Raw genomic sequence first — 18,372 nt, forward strand, 5'->3', positions numbered from 1 at the left:
GAGTTAGGAAGGACGCCTGTATCGTTGTAGTGACTGGGTGTATTGATACACCATCCAAAGTGTAATTAATACCTTCACCATGCTCAAAGGAATATTCAATTTCTGCTTTTTAACATTTTTACCCATCTATCAACAGGTGCCCTTCTTTGCGAGACATTGGAAAACCTCCCTGGTCTTTGTAGGTTGAATCTGTGTTTAAAATTCACTGCTCACCTGAGGGACCTTACAGATAATTATATATGTGGGGTACAGAGATGAGGTAATTCAAAAATCATGTTAAACACTATTATTGCACAGAGTGAGTCCTTCCAACTTATTATGTGACTTGTTAACCAAATGTTTACTTCTGAATATATTTAGGCATGCCATAAAAAAGGGGTTGAATACTTATTGGCTCAAGACATTTCAGTTTTTCACATTATATGGTATTGTGTGTAGGCCAAAAAACTCTAATTGTAATCCATTTTAATTTCAGACTGCAACACAACAAAAAGTGAAAAAAATCAAGGGGTGTGAATATTTTCTGAAAGCACTGTAAATTGTATATATTTTTTTAATGTAATCTCAAGTAGTTCTTACTTCATATTGTTTCTCAATTACGTGTACACATATAGGATAGCAAATTACAGTACATAGTGTATCATAAATTCATTAGTACAAAACATTTAGATGGTAAAAGGTGTACTCTGAGGCTATTAACCAAGGTCCTCTTCTCATGAGTCTGGTCGCTGCGTATTACAACCCAGCTGGAGAGCACTTGTACAAGTTTAATTTACTGAAATGGAGTAATCATGCAGACAGAATGAAGGTGAGAGCGAGAGAGAGAGAGAAGGAGAGGGAGAGAGAGCGTATGGGAGAGAGCTTGCGAGAGAGCAGGAGAGCACAGTGTAGTGGAAGATATGTGTGTATTTATTTCTGCACATGGCCCAAATGATGTACATTTCATTAGGTATTAATGACTAGTGTGTTGTGGCGAGCTGCGCTGCCTTCTATCCACCAAGTTGTCGCACCTGCAAGGTCATGCAAAACAAGCACCTGTTGGATTAATGATCATAACTCTAACCATAATCATCATCTTTTAAACTAGAAACAGTAGTCAGTGGACCGAATAGACCCGAGTTACAGCTTACTGCATGATCACTCCATCTCTCTAGTGTAGCCTTCTGTGTGCTTGTCTGTATGTGCACCAGCGGGGGTCGCTAAGGGCCTCGTTAGGTGCCATGGTCACAGATTTGATGATTCATAGAATTACTTGATGAGAGAATTAATAAGGAGTTTGAAAATGTGGAAAATAGAGAGTGAATGGAAAAGTACTGTAATTTAACACGGAGCACACATGAGCACATGGCAGTGCTGATGTGAAACATTAAGGAAAGAGAGACAGGGATAGGACACAATGTTTTCTTCTTTGAATTCCAATGTTTAGTTTGTAACAAACAGAATCCCCCATTGAAATATTTTCTTAACCTTTGCACGGAATACCATTGGGGCATTGTGAACATTACAATCACACAAGACTCACATACCTCTATCAAGTTGAATCAGCTTATCGTGTCTGTCGAGCCTGACATTTAACTCATGATTGTTGGTATATAGCCTACTGTATATTGTTTCTGCTCTCCAGAGAGACTCAACTGTAGTATTCAGACAAGTGACAGATTAATGAGAGGTTGAATCACGAGGGCCAAAGCAACTATAAAATACCCTGATTAATGATTGCTGAAATTCTCTGCAGCTAATATCACAAATGGAATGTGAGTGAGTCCACAGGCTAAGTATGTGGAAGTATGCTGCAAGGAGGCATGAGGACTGCAGATGTGGCCAGGGCAATAAATTGCAATGTCTGTACTGTGAGATGCCTATGACAGCGCTACAGGGAGAAAGGACGGACAGCTAATCGTGGCAGACAACGTGAAACAACACCTGCACAGGATCGGTACATCCGAACATCACACCTGTGAGACAGGTACAGGATGGCAACAAGAACTGCCCGAGTTACACTAGGAACGCACAGTCCCTCCATCAGTGCTCAGACTGTCTGCAATAGGCTGACAGAGGCTGGACTGAGGGCATGGAGGCCTGTTGTAAGGCAGGTCCTCCAGACAGGATTGGCTAAAAGTGCTCTTCTCTGACGAGTCGTGGTTTTGTCTCACCAGGCAGGGGTGACGGTCGGATTCGCGTTTATCGTCGAAAGAATGAGCGTTACACCGAGGCCTGTACTCTGGAGCGGGATCGTTTTGGAGGTGGAGGGTCCGTCATGGTCTTGGGCGGTGTGTCACAGCATCATCGGACTGAGCTTGTTGTCATTGCAGGCAATCAACGCTGTGCGTTACAGGGAAGACATCTTCCTCCCTCATGTGGTACCCTTCCTGCAGGCTCATCCTGACATGACCCTCCAGCATGACAATGCCACCAGCCATACTGCTTGTTCTGTGCGTGATTTCCTGCAAGACAAGAATGTCAGTGTTCTGCCATGGCCAGCGAAGAGTTGTTCAATCTTGTTATGTTCATACAATTATTTACACATCAAATCAAATCAAAGTTTATTTGTCACTTGCGCCAAATACAACAAGTGTAGACCTTACAGTGAAATGCTTACTTACAGGCTCTAACCAATAGTGCGGAGAGAAAAAAAAGTGTGTGTGTGTGTGTGTGTGTGGGTAGGTAAGTAAAAAAATAAAACAGCAGTAAAAAGACAATAAGAGAAGCAAGGTTATGTACAGACACCGGTTAGTCAGGCTTATTGAGGTAGTATGTACATGTGGGTATGGTTAAAGTGACTATGTACAGTATATATGATGAACAGAGAGTAACAGTAGCGTAAAAAAAAAGGGGTTGGCGGGTGGTGGGACACAATGCAGATAACCATGTTAGCCAATGTGCGGAAGCACTGGTTAGTTGGGCCAAATGATCTAGTATGTACATGAATGTATAGTTAAAGTGACTATGCATATATGATAAACAGAGAGTAGCAGCAGCGTAAAAGAGGGGTTGGGTGGGGCACACAATGCAAAAGGTCTTGAGTATTACGGCTTGGGGGTAAAAACTGTTGAGAAGACTTTTTGTCCTAGACTTGGCACTCCGGTACCGATTGCCATGCGGTAGTAGAGAGAACAGTCTATGACTAGGGTAGCTGGGGCCTTCCTCTGACACCGCCTGGTGTAGAGGTCCTGAATGGCAGGCAGCTTTGCCCCAGTGATGTACTGGGCCGTACACACTACCCTCTGAATTGCCTTGCGGTCGGAGGCAGAGCAATTGCCATACTAGGCAGTGATGCAATCGGTCAGGATGCTCACGATGTTGTATGCAAACTGATATGTGACACGAATGAATGCCAAAATGAAATGCAAAACATGTGGTGCTCAAAAAACCCTCTGCCCCACCTGAACCTGAATGACGGGTCGCCACTGACCTGTCCCCTAAATCGGCATGAGCTTTAGCCAGCTTCTCTGGCTATTGTTGTCATACCACGTATGACAAGATTGCATGACAACAACATGCCTGCATGACAACGCTAGTCAGAGGAGTTGGCTAAAGCTCATACAGATATGAGGCCATGCATACTAGAAGGCATACAATGAACATTTACAGTCCTTTTTGAGAACAGCTTGGCTAAGAGATGACAATAAGCTTTGGGCCAACCTCAGAATGGAGCACTAAAAGACTATAAACTGTTAAATGTAATTACATCTGCAATGGCAGACTGTGGTGCTGCATTAGTGTCTGAAAGGACCAATGGGGAGGTCAAGATCAATTTTCCTCTCACAGTGACAGCATGGGACCCAGTGGCATGGCATGGGCTACGGCCTCAAAGCCTCAACAAGCCCCTTAATACACAGTTCCATCTAGGACTATATGCCTTAGTTTTCATTTTTCTACGGACAAATACTATGATTGAACTACTGGATACAAATGCAGATCAACACTTCAGTTATGGGAGAGTGCTTGTATAAACATATCTCGTTCAAACATAAAATCTGTTCTAATCCCTCTCATCTGTTCCTATAACTGTGAGATGTGGGCTGCATTGTCACTGAGGCACGGCTGAGTACACAATAGTGCCTTAATCCAGAGCGGCTGACTCATCGAGATGTGGATTAGGCTGCTGTATACGTTTTCCGCCCTACGCTAATAAAAAAAACAAAAAAAAACAGTCATCAGCAGAAACCCAAACCGCCGCGATCATCCACGCTTTTCCCCTTGTTCGTAAAATGGAACGCCGATTGTGCTTGGGGAGACGTAATGATAAGCTTGGGCATGACAAGAGAAATGCCAGCCGCCTTATGCCTTTTATCAGTAGATGGCGGTTTGCTGCTGCGTGTTCATACTTGAGTTTTGGAGGGAAAGTTACTCCTCTGTATTCTCAGCAGTGATGCTATACTTAATATATTCAAGGGGCATCTTAGGGAAATAAATGTTGTGTAGTTTTGTTATCATAAAGGAGTATCTCAGGAACAGAAATGTGGTTGTGTGGTTTCAATGTTTAATATTTAAAATGTCATATTTTGTCTAATGATGTTCTGTGTTATGTCATTCTGTATTATGTTTCATGTTTTGTGTGGAACACAGGAAGAGTAGCTGCTGCTTTTCAACAACAAATGGAGATCCTAATTAAATAACAAATATATTTATAATATCATAAAACAGCTATCTAATATATACATTACATTACATTACATTACATTTAAGTCATTTAGCAGACGCTCTTATCCAGAGCGACTTACAAATTGGTGCATTCACCTTATGACATCCAGTGGAACAGCCACTTTACAATAGTGCATCTAAATCTTTTAAGGGGGGTGAGAAGGATTACTTTATCCTATCCTAGGTATTCCTTAAAGAGGTGGGGTTTCAGGTGTCTCCGGAAGGTGGTGATTGACTCCGCTGTCCTGGCGTCGTGAGGGAGTGTGTTCCACCATTGGGGAGCCAGAGCAGCGAACAGTTTTGACTGGGCTGAGCGGGAACTGTACTTCCTCAGTGGTAGGGAGGCGAGCAGGCCAGAGGTGGATGAACGCAGTGCCATTGTTTGGGTGTAGGGCCTGATCAGAGCCTGGAGGTACTGAGGTGCCGTTCCCCTCACAGCTCCGTAGGCAAGCACCATGGTCTTGTAGCGGATGCGAGCTTCAACTGGAAGCCAGTGGAGAGAGCGGAGGAGCGGGGTGACGTGAGGGAACTTGGGAAGGTTGAACACCAGACGGGCTGCGGCGTTCTGGATGAGTTGTAGGGGTTTAATGGCACAGGCAGGGAGCCCAGCCAACAGCGAGTTGCAGTAATCCAGACGGGGAGATGACAAGTGCCTGGATTAGGACCTGCGCCGCTTCCTGTGTGAGGCAGGGTCGTACTCTGCGGATGTTGTAGAGCATGAACCTACAGGAACGGGCCACCGCCTTGATGTTAGTTGAGAACGACAGGGTGTTGTCCAGGATCATGCCAAGGTTCTTAGCGCTCTGGGAGGAGGACACAATGGAGTTGTCAACCGTGATGGCGAGATCATGGAACGGGCAGTCCTTCCCCGGGAGGAAGAGCAGCTCCGTCTTGCCGAGGTTCAGCTTGAGGTGGTGATCCGTCATCCACACTGATATGTCTGCCAGACATGCAGAGATGCGATTCGCCACCTGGTCATCAGAAGGGGGAAAGGAGAAGATTAATTGTGTGTCGTCTGCATAGCAATGATAGGAGAGACCATGTGAGGTTATGACAGAGCCAAGTGACTTGGTGTATAGCGAGAATAGGAGAGGGCCTAGAACAGAGCCCTGGGGACACCAGTGGTGAGAGCGCGTGGTGAGGAGACAGATTCTCGCCACGCCACCTGGTAGGAGCGACCTGTCAGATAGGACGCAATCCAAGCGTGGGCCGCGCCGGAGATGCCCAACTCGGAGAGGGTGGAGAGGAGGATCTGATGGTTCACAGTATCGAAGGCAGCCGATAGGTCTAGAAGGATGAGAGCAGAGGAGAGAGAGTTAGCTTTAGCAGTGCGGAGCGCCTCCGTGATACAGAGAAGAGCAGTCTCAGTTGAATGACTAGTCTTGAAACCTGACTGATTTGGATCAAGAAGGTCATTCTGAGAGAGATAGCGGGAGAGCTGGCCAAGGACGGCACGTTCAAGAGTTTTGGAGAGAAAAGAAAGAAGGGATACTGGTCTGTAGTTGTTGACATCGGAGGGATCGAGTGTAGGTTTTTTCAGAAGGGGTGCAACTCTCGCTCTCTTGAAGACGGAAGGGACGTAGCCAGCGGTCAGGGATGAGTTGATGAGCGAGGTGAGGTAAGGGAGAAGAGAGAGTCACCAGAGGATAAATGACCACGGATGAATTATTCGATTCTATTAGTGATTTAAGAACCTGGATGGCTCACAACTTCCTCCAGCTAAATCAAGACAAGACGGAGGTTCTTATTGTTGCAGCAAAAGCACAGAGAGAGAATTTGAATTTAATTGCAATAAAGATAAAAAAACGAGGTGTTATTTTAGATGCTGAACTCAATTTTTAGTCACACATTAGGAATGTGACCAAAATAGCCTTTTACCACCTGAGGAACATTTCCAAGGTGCGTCCATTTCTCTCTCAGGCTGACGCAGAGAGTCTCATCAATCCTTTTATTACAATCAGGCTTGACTACTGTAATGCTCTCCTGACTGGTCTACCCAAGAAAGCCATTGGTCAACTGCAAAACATACAGAATGCTGCAGCCCAGGTACTGACCAAGACCAGACAGAGAGCACACATTACACTGGTTTTAACGTCGCTGCACTGGCTGCCTGTGAGTTTTAGAATTCATTTTAAGATTCTTCTATTGGTTTTTAAATCTATCCACGATTGTGCAACCCAATACATGTCCGACTGCTTTTAAGTTATGTACCCAATAGGTCCCTCAGGTCCTCTGGCACTGGCCTTTTAACTGTCCCAAGAGCCCAGGACCAAGAGGCATGGAGAGGCAGCCTTCAGTTACCATGCACCCCCAGCCTTTGGAATAGCCTGCCAGAGAACCTGAGGGGGGCCTAAACTGTGGACAATTTTTTTTAAACACACCTTTTTAGCTTTGATTTCCTTAGGGTCCTTTTAGTCGTTCAGTTTTTTTATTTATTTTTATCCTCTTATATGGTGTGTAGTAAATATATATATATATATATATATTTTTTTTTTCTTTCTTTTTTGCCTGTGAAGAACATTGTGTTGCATTCCATGTCTGAAATGTGCTGTACAAATGAAGCTGGGTTTGATTTGATAGTTTGTTTTGTAGGGGGGCTCCTTTTGGCTGCTAAGTCATATGACATATGATTACTACATCTCTCATACCAAAACATATTGGAACAATATCTTGTCTTGTTGCTTTTTGTACTATGTTGCTCTGTCTTTATGCTACGTCTTGCTTGTCCTATGTTGCTCTGCGTGTACTCACTGCTCATTGATTGTCTGTATTGTAATTGTTTCTAACAACCTGCCCAGGGACTGCAGTTGAAAATGAGCCGGCTGGCTAAAACCGGCAATTTTACTGAAACGTTGATTAATGTGCACTGTCCCTGTAAAAATAAAATAAACTCAAACTCAACACCACCAAAATATTGCAGGGTGCGATAACACCAGACAGTAACACAGTGCAGTTAACGTCAGTCGAAACATAATCCCCACACACAAAGTTCTTACTTAGAATAGAGTATGGAAGAACCATTTTGAAATCAATGGAGTGACTGCAAATGTGATTTGACTAAGGCAGATGCCTCCAGACAGAACAGAGCAAAGAGAGAATTTAAAATCAGCCACTTATTCTCTCCTCACCCCACAAGCTACATTTCACACTTTCTTGAATTGAGAAATTGCATTTCAACACAGTTTCTTTTGGTCAGCCGCAAACATTTGCACATTCCACACACTGATCCTATGACAATTACAATACAAAATTAAGCAAGAAAACACATGTTTTTTTTGTTGAATAATTAATTGACTCTCTCCTTTGTCCCTCAGGTATTGCTGGCAACCCAGTGCTTTTCAATGGGAATGGAGACGCCCCTGGTCGCTATGAGATTTACCAGTACCAGATCAGAAACCAAACAGCTGAGTACAAAATCATCGGGCACTGGACCGACCAGCTCTATCTGAATGTAAGCACTTGTTTTTTTATAGTTCATACTGCAGATGCTGCAGATGCTGTACTTTAGATATATTATCATACTCGTCCCCTCCACATTACCTTCATGGGTTTCACCATGTGTGTCAGTGGCTCTCCTCCTGACACAGCTATGATTGGCTGTTGTCATCTGTTGGTTCTACTGCAGCGCTTCCTTGGCTCAGTAATTCCTCTTGATCCATTTGCTACTGGCTTTGTGCACACATCTTAAAAGTTGAAAACATCCAGAGGGTGCTTTAGTGATTAACAACAAAGACTGAAATGAAAAGAAAGCAGTAAGAGCTTAAAAACCGATACATTGGTATAGTGACTTCAGACACCATCCACTGTCTTAGGGAAACAATAGTGTGCAATTGTGGACACATGGGGGTAACAAAGCTATAACAATGCATTACATGAAGCCGGCCCCGCACATTATGCTTAAATGGAATAAGAAGAGATGGCCTTGGGCTAAGAAAGATAGAAATAAAAAAATAAGCAGGTTTCTATGGAGTTGACCTGGTTTCTATGGAGTTGACCTAGTTTCTATGGAGTTGACATGGTTTCTATGGAGTTGATCTGGGTCTGTACCTCTTTCAATGCTGTGAACACAGAATGAATGGAATGGTGTTGTATATTCTAGTCCTGGGCACCTACTGTAGTGTGCACCAATTCTCTTTCCTAAGGATATTTTAGTCAATTAGGATTCGTATATCTGTTAATGAAATACACATTTGGGGATGAGTTTGCCGCCTATGAATTTAACAAAAAAGTGAATAACATGACACTAAATATACTGTTACAAAAAAGGCAAATAGAGTTTGGGAGAGGAGAATCCCCAAAACGAACCGCATGCCAGTGGCAATTTTCATTAAACAAGAAGAGACTGTGTGTGGGTTATAGTGTTAGTTATTTGAGAAGTGTTTGACTGTACCCCTCCTCTCCTCTCCATCTCAATCAGATCCGAGCAATGCACTGGCCAGGTGGAGGTCGTCAGATCCCTTACTCCATCTGCAGCCACCCCTGCCAGGCCGGAGAGCGCAAGAAAATAGTGAAGGGCATCCCTTGCTGCTGGCACTGCGAGCGCTGCGACGGCTACCAGTACCAGGCAGACACCTACAGCTGCAAGATGTGCCGCTTTGACCTGCGTCCCAACGAGAACCACACGGCCTGCCGTCCCATCCCCATTGTCAAGCTGGAATGGAGTTCCCCCTGGGCCGTCATACCTGTCCTCATCTCCGTGGTGGGCATCATGGCCACTCTGTTTGTGGTGGTCACCTTTATCCGCTACAATGACACGCCCATCGTCAAGGCGTCAGGTCGCGAGCTCAGCTACGTTCTACTGACGGGTATCTTCATGTGCTACGCCACCACTTTTCTCATGATATCTGCCCCTGACGTGGGCATCTGCTCCCTCAGACGGATCTTCCTGGGTCTGGGGATGAGTATCAGCTACGCAGCCCTGCTCACCAAGACTAACCGCATCTACCGCATCTTCGAGCAGGGATCCATGTCGGTGAGTGCCCCCAGGTTCATCTCCCCAGCCTCCCAGCTGGTCATCACCTTCAGCCTGACTTCGGTGCAGCTACTGGGGGTGTGTATCTGGTTTGGCGTGGACCCGTCTCAGGCCATCATCGACTACGAGGACCAGCGCATGGCCAATCCGGACATGGCCCGTGGCGTGCTCAAATGTGACATCTCTGACCTTTCTCTGATTTGCCTGCTCGGCTACAGCATGCTGCTAATGGTCACCTGCACAGTGTACGCCATCAAGACTCGAGGCGTGCCGGAGGCCTTCAACGAGGCCAAGCCCATCGGCTTCACCATGTACACCACCTGTATCATCTGGCTGGCCTTCATCCCCATCTTCTTTGGTACCTCCCAGTCCACAGAGAAGGTAAGCTCAGAGGTGTGTTTTTTTTCTGGTCTGTTTGTTTTTGCACTTGTTGATATCCAAAAGGATGGCATAGGACAAAGAGGATTATACAGACTGGGTCCCTCTCTCTCTCTCTCTCTGTGTCTCTCTCTCACACACTCTCTCTGTCTTTTGTCTTGGTTGAAATAAAATGCTTTTTTATAATGTTTTGTTTATAGAGAGGCCTTTACACCATTGTTCGTTTATGGAAGGAGTGTGCTGGGGAGTCAGTGTAGGTCGGTGGACATGACTGGATGAAAAAAAAGCATTATGCTATGGTATGCATGAGTCTTTTCTGGCAGAGCTTCTCTCTAGAGTCGAACATGCTGACCACACTGACTAGGTATCTCCCTTTTCCCTTTCCTGCATTTTTTAAAAACCAGGTCAGTTAAGGACAAATTCTTATTTACAATGACGGCCTACACCCGCCAAACCCGGACGAAGCTGGGCCAGTTGTGCGCTGCCCTATCGGACAATCACGGCCGGTTGTGATACAGCCTGGAATCAAACCAGGGTGTCTGTGGTGACGCCTCTAGCACTGAGATGCAGTGCCTAAGACCACTGCGCCACTCGAGCATGCATTGTGTACACGAGCGTTGCAAAATACATTTACACATACGGTTGAAGTCGGAAGTTTACATACACTTAGGTTGGAGTCATTAAAACTCATTTTTCAACCAGTCCACATATGTATTGTTAGTAGTTATTGTTATTGTTAGTTATTGTTAGTAAAACTATAGTTTTGTCATGTCATTTAGGACATCTACTTCGTGCATGGCACAAGTCATTTTTCCAACAATTGTTTACAGGCAGATTATTTCACTTATGTATCAGGAAACTATACATGTATTTTTACATGTATTTATCTCCTTATTTTTGGTCTTAAACTAATTCCATTTACAGCACCAGTCAAGTTTGAACACACCTACTTTATTTGTACTATTTTCTACACTGTAGAATAATAGTGAAGGCAACAAAACTATGAAATAGCACATATAGAATCATGTAGTTACCCAAAAAGTGTTAAAACAAATCAAAATATATTTTATATTTGAGATTCTTCAAAGTAGCCACCCTTTGCCTTGATGACATCTTTGCACACTCTTGGCAGTCTCTCAACCAGCTTCATTAGGTAGTCACCTGGAATGCATTTCAATTAACAGGTGTGCCTTGTTAAAAGTTCACTTGTAGAATTTATTTCCTTCTTCATGAGTTTGAGACATTCAGTTGTGTTGTGACAAGGCTGGGGTGGTATACAGAAGATAGCCCTATTTGGTAAAAGACCAAGTCCGTGTTATGGCAAGAACAGCTCAAATAAGCAAAGAGAAATTACATACTTTAAGACATGAAGGTCAGTCAATACGGAACATTTCAATAACCTTGATATTTTCTTAAAGTGCAGTCGTAAAAACCATCAAGCGCTGTGATGAAACTGGCCCTTATGAGGACCGCCACAGGAATGGAAGACCCAGAGTTCCCTCTGCTGCAGAAGATAAGTTCATTAGAGTTAACAGCCTCAGAAATTGCAGCCCAAATAAAGGTGACACTGGTTGAGACAATGCCAAGAGCGTGCAAAGCTGTCATCAAGGCAAATGGTGGCTATTTGAAGAATCTCAAATATAAAATATGTTTTGATTTGTTTAACACTTTTTTGGTTACTACATGATTCCATATATATTTGATTTCATAGTTTTGATGTCTTCACATTTATTCAAAAATTTTAAAAAATAGTAAAAAATAATGAAAAAACCCTTGAATTGAGTAGTTGTTCTAAAATTTGGACCGGTAAGGAATTTGAAATTATTTTTTACTTTTGATACTTAATTATATTTTAGCAATTACATTTACTTTTGATACTTAAGTATATTTATAACCAAATACATTTAGACTTTTACTCAAGTAGTATTTTACTGGGTGACTTTCACTTTTACTTGAGTCATTATCTGTTAAGGTATCTTTACTTTTACTCAAGTATGACAATTGGGTACTTTTCCCACCACTGCCTGTCACCGCAGATGCAGAAGGGTGATAATCGCTTGATGCAGTGGATTGAGATGCAGCCCATATGCAAAACAGATATATTTGGCTTAAACAGACAGATTGACAGATTGTTTCCATTATGTTAATTCGACTTCTGCAAAGGGGTGCGGAAACTGTAGGCTAAGGGATGGTGAATTTGTCTGTTATACTCTGTGTCAGAGCACCGATTTTCATTTTGTAATCATTAAGTTTTAATCTCCCCTGCAGTCTTGGTTTTATGAAGACTTGAATTACAAGCAGAGGATTGTATAATTCTGTGATTACAGTATATCTGAGATATAATTACATTGGGGAGGTTAGTATCAATATAAAACTGCTAAGCCATTAATTACTTAAATATTAGAAGTTTTGATCTGAAGAAATGTCCTATTTTTCATGCACAGGATTTGAAGATAATTCCTATAAACTCTTCAGGCCCTTTGCATACAGTAAGTAGCCTGCTTGTTATTCCGTGACTCATGCGTATGTGACAGCCACGTGCCACAGTGTATTAGTGACCGTTGAGCTGTTTACACAAGCACAGAGCTCACACTCGTGTCATTGTGTCAAATCAATGATTCTGGCCTGGTGAATGGCAAATCCACTGAACACTGGGATTCACACCTAGTGGAAATTGTATTGGTTTTCATTCAAAAACTTTCAAGCATTCGATTAAGCCTGCCTGGAATGGAGTGCCAAGATGGGCGGGGTTTGCACTTTTTTGGACCATTCCATTGGTTCTGTTGTGACAACCAAGCTGAATCAAGTGCAGCATAAGAATTAGAAAGAAACCAAATACTGTTTGAACCCCAGGTCTGCTGGGATGTAGAGATCAGATGGGGACACTGGGAGAAATGGATGCACTGTAAACCCCAATGTGCTGTCATTAATTAAAACTTTTGAGGAAACCTGTTGCAGTTAATATATCTGAGTGTAGTTTTTGTGATTTTGTAGTCATTACTCAAACTGATGGAGTCACTGTGACCCTGTAGAGCAGGGGTAGGCAACCCTGGTCCTTGAGTACCGAAGGCACTTCATGTTTTTGATTTAACCGACCTGGAAGACCAGGTGTGTTGAATGTAATACAGTGACCTGAAGCTCATGGTTTACAAGGCCTGCAAATAGGCTTGCAAAATTCCGTTAACTTTCCCAAAATTCCCAGATTTTCAAAAAAATCCTGGTAGAAGAACTTCCAGGAATCTTCCACCCGGGATTTCTGGGAAACCTTGGAAATTTACCAGAAGGTTGCAAACTTACATTGCAAGTCACATTATGCTGGTTTACAGAGTGATGTGGAAATCCTATTACAATCCCGCCAGAGTTAAGCTATCTAACAGCTGAAGTGTTTTATTCACCCGCAACCTGCATTCAAAATGACTGCCAGGATTAGGAACAGTGTGAGGAGACTACCTAAGCCATTTAAACTGGAACAACCATTTTCGTAACGGGTGCCAAAAAATCAAACAAAATGACTGGATTAGTTTACAAAAATGCATGTTATTTATCTTTGTGTCGCATAAGATTAATCAATCAATCCCTCAATGTAAATGCAAAAACACAGATATTAAAAACAATCATATAAAATTTTAAAAAGTACATTTGTTATCATAACTTTTTTTTAAATGTAGTTGATGTGACTTCTCATTTAGTTTTGATTCAGTACCACATTAAAATTGTAAGTAATAGGCCTAATCACTTTTCATTGACTTTCAACTAACCAGAAGTATTTGAGTTAAAAATGCCTTGGGGTTTACAGTGTGGATGTTGAGTTTTTAGCACATAACCATAGCTAAAGTACAGTGTACTATTGGGCTCCACAGCCTTGGGATAAAAACAACGGTTAAAATGAGTAGGTGGAAGCAAATCTTTTTGGCAGATAGACAAAGCATGGGGCCTCAAGTAGCTGTCACGAGCACTGGTTATTTACTCGGGAGCGAGAGGCTAGTGAATGCCTTGCACTGGCAGGGATGACACCATCGGTGGTGCTGGAGTAAAACAACAGAAAGGGGGGTCTAAAGAGCTATACTATAATGTCATCATCACCACCGTCTTCCCACTAGACTGCAGAAGCAGAAAAAAAACAGAGTATATTCTGCTGGGATCTCTACTCAGCTTTGTACATGGCTAAAATGTATATCTTGTAAGACTGACTATCACTTATGAACTGCATTCAACATGTGTGTATTCTTCCGCAGTGCATCACCGTGTATTGCATAGGACCATTGCGAGTTAGATGCACTCAGTCACTGTGCTAAATGTCCATTGTGTGCTAACTTAATGAAGCCCTTACTGAGCTAGATTGACTGTGTGTATCAGTCAACTTCCTTTATCAGTATGACCTGTTATGGTGTTAACACAATGCATACTCACCTGAAGAACAGAAACATAAGTGCAGGGATCAAAAGGGAAAACCACTTTTTACAAGAAGATTATGCTGTTTTTGCTTAAGCGCTTCTAAATCCTGTCTGCTACCGTCACATTGTGTTAATAATGGTGCATAAATACTGGCATATGGATCAGCCTTTAAAGGATCGTTCATCACTAAATTAATAAGAACAAGGTAAACTAACACAAACTGCAAAACGCTCCATATGTACTGAATAACAGGTATTGACCTGAACATTGCTTATCTCCTGTAATCAGTAGCAAACCGCAATGGATATCAATAACTACTGTCTTCCAGCTGTCCATCTTCTGCCTTGAAAGATAAAAGAGAATCGTGAAGTAGACTTAGCGTACGCTTTTCCTAGATGAGGTAATCCATTAGCTAGTGTGGCTTTGAATCACAAAACAGTAGGTGCCCTACTTCTTGTTTCTCCTCACAATCCTGCAGAAACCCAGCTCTTCTAATTCAATTTGAAATCCTGGAACAAGTTCTCTTATAGAGGCTTAAGATAAGAGGTGGCTTTTCTTCTCCCAATTCACATTAAACATTCATTCATTCGTTTTTTTCCCCTTGGAAAGGGGCAGACACAATTGTGGCGAGAACTTTGAATTCTTCGGGAGGAGGAGGGCCACCACTGCCAGGAGGCTAGATCTCTGTTACTGTAGGTGAGAGGGAGAATACAGTGGCGTGACTGAGCTAAGACTTCCCTTCTACTGCTCTCTCCGCTTTCTCTATCGTCTTAACGCGCACGACAGTAGCTTGTCATATTATATACATGCACACATAGGGAACTTTGAATGTAGCGTAAAATATGCCTCGGCGGTATGATGAGAAGACATGCGATTTAGTGTTGAATTACTGTGCTATTTGTTCTTAAAGATTCTCTTTTTCGAGCTAAAATATTCAGGATAATGCCGCCCACAATCAACAATACTGGGCTGCAGTACACGGAAACTTCTTGATTTTCCAATCAATTAGAATAATTCTGTGATAGATCATCTGTGCTGTTATGTAAACAATGTTCCTTTATGAGAAATTAACATGCAAAAACAAAAGCACCTCGTAATCATCCAAAGTGACAGGCGCAACAAAGCCTTTGCAGCTGGAAATGACATGTCTTTTAGAGCAAATTAAATGCTTGAGTGGCTCTGGGTCTTGATTTAGCTTATCTGTCCGCCTATGTGCTCATCACCAGTTTACTGCATGCCTCCCTCGCCTGGCACTTCAATTACACTAATTTATTTGTCATCCTGTGTCAGGAGAAATGTAACAAATGCCATATAGGAGACCTTCTCTATCAGTCAAATCTGGTCTATCTATAGTGTGTGATCACAGAGCATGATGCTGGATGCTGGAAATCGATGTGGCACTGCCTCACCTGGAGAGGTGCAGCAAATCAGAGGATGTCTGGGTGAGTGGGAGGAGTGGTAGGAACGCTTCACAATGGAATCCAAGGACAAGGTTTCTCTCCTCACAATGGACACAATTCCAACACCAATCGGCCGTCTTAGAAAGAGCTGCCATTATGGTGCTCGAACACCTGACGGCTAGTGAGTGGTTTTGTCCATCTCTTTTATGATATCAAGTTTTCATTATGCTGTTTACAGTGTTCTTGTCGTTGCCTCTCGGCTGTTAAAAAAGTAGGTTAGTTCAACAGCCTTAGATTACATGCTGTGATGTGTCCATTCACTGTAATGCTAGGTCAGAAACAGTCCTCACGCCGTCAGCTGCCTAAACAGAGAGACAGACAGACCAGTGACCCCACTCTGCTTTGGTAGTTGTTCGTTTTTCTACTTTCTATACCGTCGCTAAATTACACAAACAAGTGTCTCCTCCTCCAGGTAGACCCATTGTAGCAGCAATCGACTCTGTGACATCCAACATTTCTACATTTGTGGATTACCACATTAAACCGATGTTTGACAATCTCCCATCTTTTGTCAAAGACACTAGTCACAGGATCTCATTGATAGAGGGCTTAGGAAGGATACCAGAGGGCACCCTGCTGACCACTAACACCCCACACACTGGAGGCTTGCAGGCGCTGCAACACTTCCTTCAGCAGAGAGACTCGAACTGGTATGAACTGGTATTATCCAATAACTACTTAGTCTTTGAGTCAGACTTTTTCCTTCAAATTTGGGGTGTAGCCATGGGCTCCCCCTTTTCCCCCAACTACGCAAACCTGTATGTGGGACAATTTGAGGAAGCACTCCTTAATGAAACAGAGACACACCCTTTACTTTCTAAAATCCTACTATGGAAGAGATACATAGATGATGTCTTTGTGCTCTGGGAAGGAAGTCAGCAGAAACAAAATGAATTCCAAACTCTACCAAACGAGAGCTCTGAATACCTCAAATTCACCATGCAGACTGATGAGAGAGAAATAAACTCCCTGGACTTATGGATCGTCAAAGAGAATGATGCATTACATACAGACTTATACACAAAGCCCACAGATCGCAATAGCCTGCTACGTGTGGATTAGTATGCATCCCCTTCCCCCCAAGAATGGTCTACCATATAGCAAGTTATGCAGGGTTAAACGAATGTGGCCCTTCGACAGATTTTGACAGCAATGCTAAAAAGAAAAAATGACAGATGCATTCAAAATGAGAGGCTACAAGGACTCTTGATGCTGCAATGATGAAATGATCTCAAAAACCAAGAGGAATTACTAAAAACTCTATTCTGCAATCAGAGAACAAAACAAAAATTTGCACACCTCTTCAAGGAACCCCCACGGGTGGTCTATAAGCGTGGTCGCAATTTTGGAGATAGCTTGGTGAGATCTGACGTGCCCTCTGAGCCCTCTCAGACACTCTTGACACCTATCCCAAATGGGAACTACAAATGTGGCTCACGCGCACAGTGCAATGGCACTATAAAAACATCCTTCAGACAGCCACATACAGGTCGAAAAATAACTGTTAGGGGTATCATCTCATGCTAGAGTAATCATCACCTGTTCATGTGGAAACGAAAAGACAATTAAAATAACGCATAGCTGAACACCGCAGCTCAATCAGGTGTAAGAACATTGACTAATCCAGTAGCAGCTCACTTTGTTGAAGCTAACCATCCACTACACAGGCATTGAGCATGCTGCTCTACCAAGGAGAGGAGGTAACATCGAGATCATACTACTACAAATTGAGGCTTAGTGGTCTGAATATTGACTTTGATCTCAGGCCCTTCTTATGAACAATTATTTATTTTATGAAGTCTTATAAATGGATATTTTCTTTCTACAGTTTATTAGTGTACACAGAATATGTTCCCCCTGCTGATGATGCTCATTATGCATTAAGGTTGAACCAAAAGATTACATGTAACAAATATGAAATGAAAAACGAAACAATTAAATCTGTGAAATTGAATTAAACAATAATGCATGTTGATGCTAATATGATGTACAATATTCAATTATGTTTCTATATGATAACAATAGCCTAATATTTTTTGAAATTATCTTTTTTATTTCACTTTTATTTAACCAGGTAGGCAAGTTGAGAACAAGTTCTCATTTACAATTGCGACCTGGCCAAGATAAAGCAAAGCAGTTCGACACATACAATGACAGAGTTACACATGGAGTAAAACAAACATACAGTCAATAATACAGTATAAACAAGTCTATATATGATGTGAGTAAATGAGGTGAGATAAGGGAGGTAAAGGCAAAAAAAAGGCCATGGTGGCAAAGTAAATACAATATAGCAAGTAAAACACTGGAATGGTAGATTTGCAGTGGAAGAATGTGCAAAGTAGAAATACAAATAATGGGGTGCAAAGGAGCAAAATAAATAAAATAAATACAGTAGGGAAAGAGGTAATTGTTTGGGCTAAATTATAGGTGGGCTATGTACAGGTGCAGTAATCTGTGAGCTGCTCTGACAGTTGGTGCTTAAAGCTAGTGAGGGAGATAAGTGTTGGAAGGAGAGGGGGC

General features: G+C 42.5%; 1 protein-coding gene across 1 annotated transcript in view; it reads left to right on the forward strand.

Annotated features, from left to right (window-relative positions):
- Positions 1 to 18,372, forward strand: part of LOC118399947 (metabotropic glutamate receptor 4-like) — a 236,878-nt gene that overhangs the window by 190,151 nt on the left and 28,355 nt on the right. Inside the window, exons 7-8 of the mRNA XM_035796185.2 lie at positions 7,959 to 8,095; positions 9,062 to 9,997. Of these exons, the coding sequence (XP_035652078.1) occupies positions 7,959 to 8,095; positions 9,062 to 9,997 (1,073 nt within the window). The remainder of the gene's footprint in view (positions 1 to 7,958; positions 8,096 to 9,061; positions 9,998 to 18,372) is intronic.

Source organism: Oncorhynchus keta, chromosome 21 (genome assembly GCF_023373465.1).
Source record: "Oncorhynchus keta strain PuntledgeMale-10-30-2019 chromosome 21, Oket_V2, whole genome shotgun sequence".
Classification (NCBI taxonomy): Eukaryota; Metazoa; Chordata; class Actinopteri; order Salmoniformes; family Salmonidae; genus Oncorhynchus; species Oncorhynchus keta.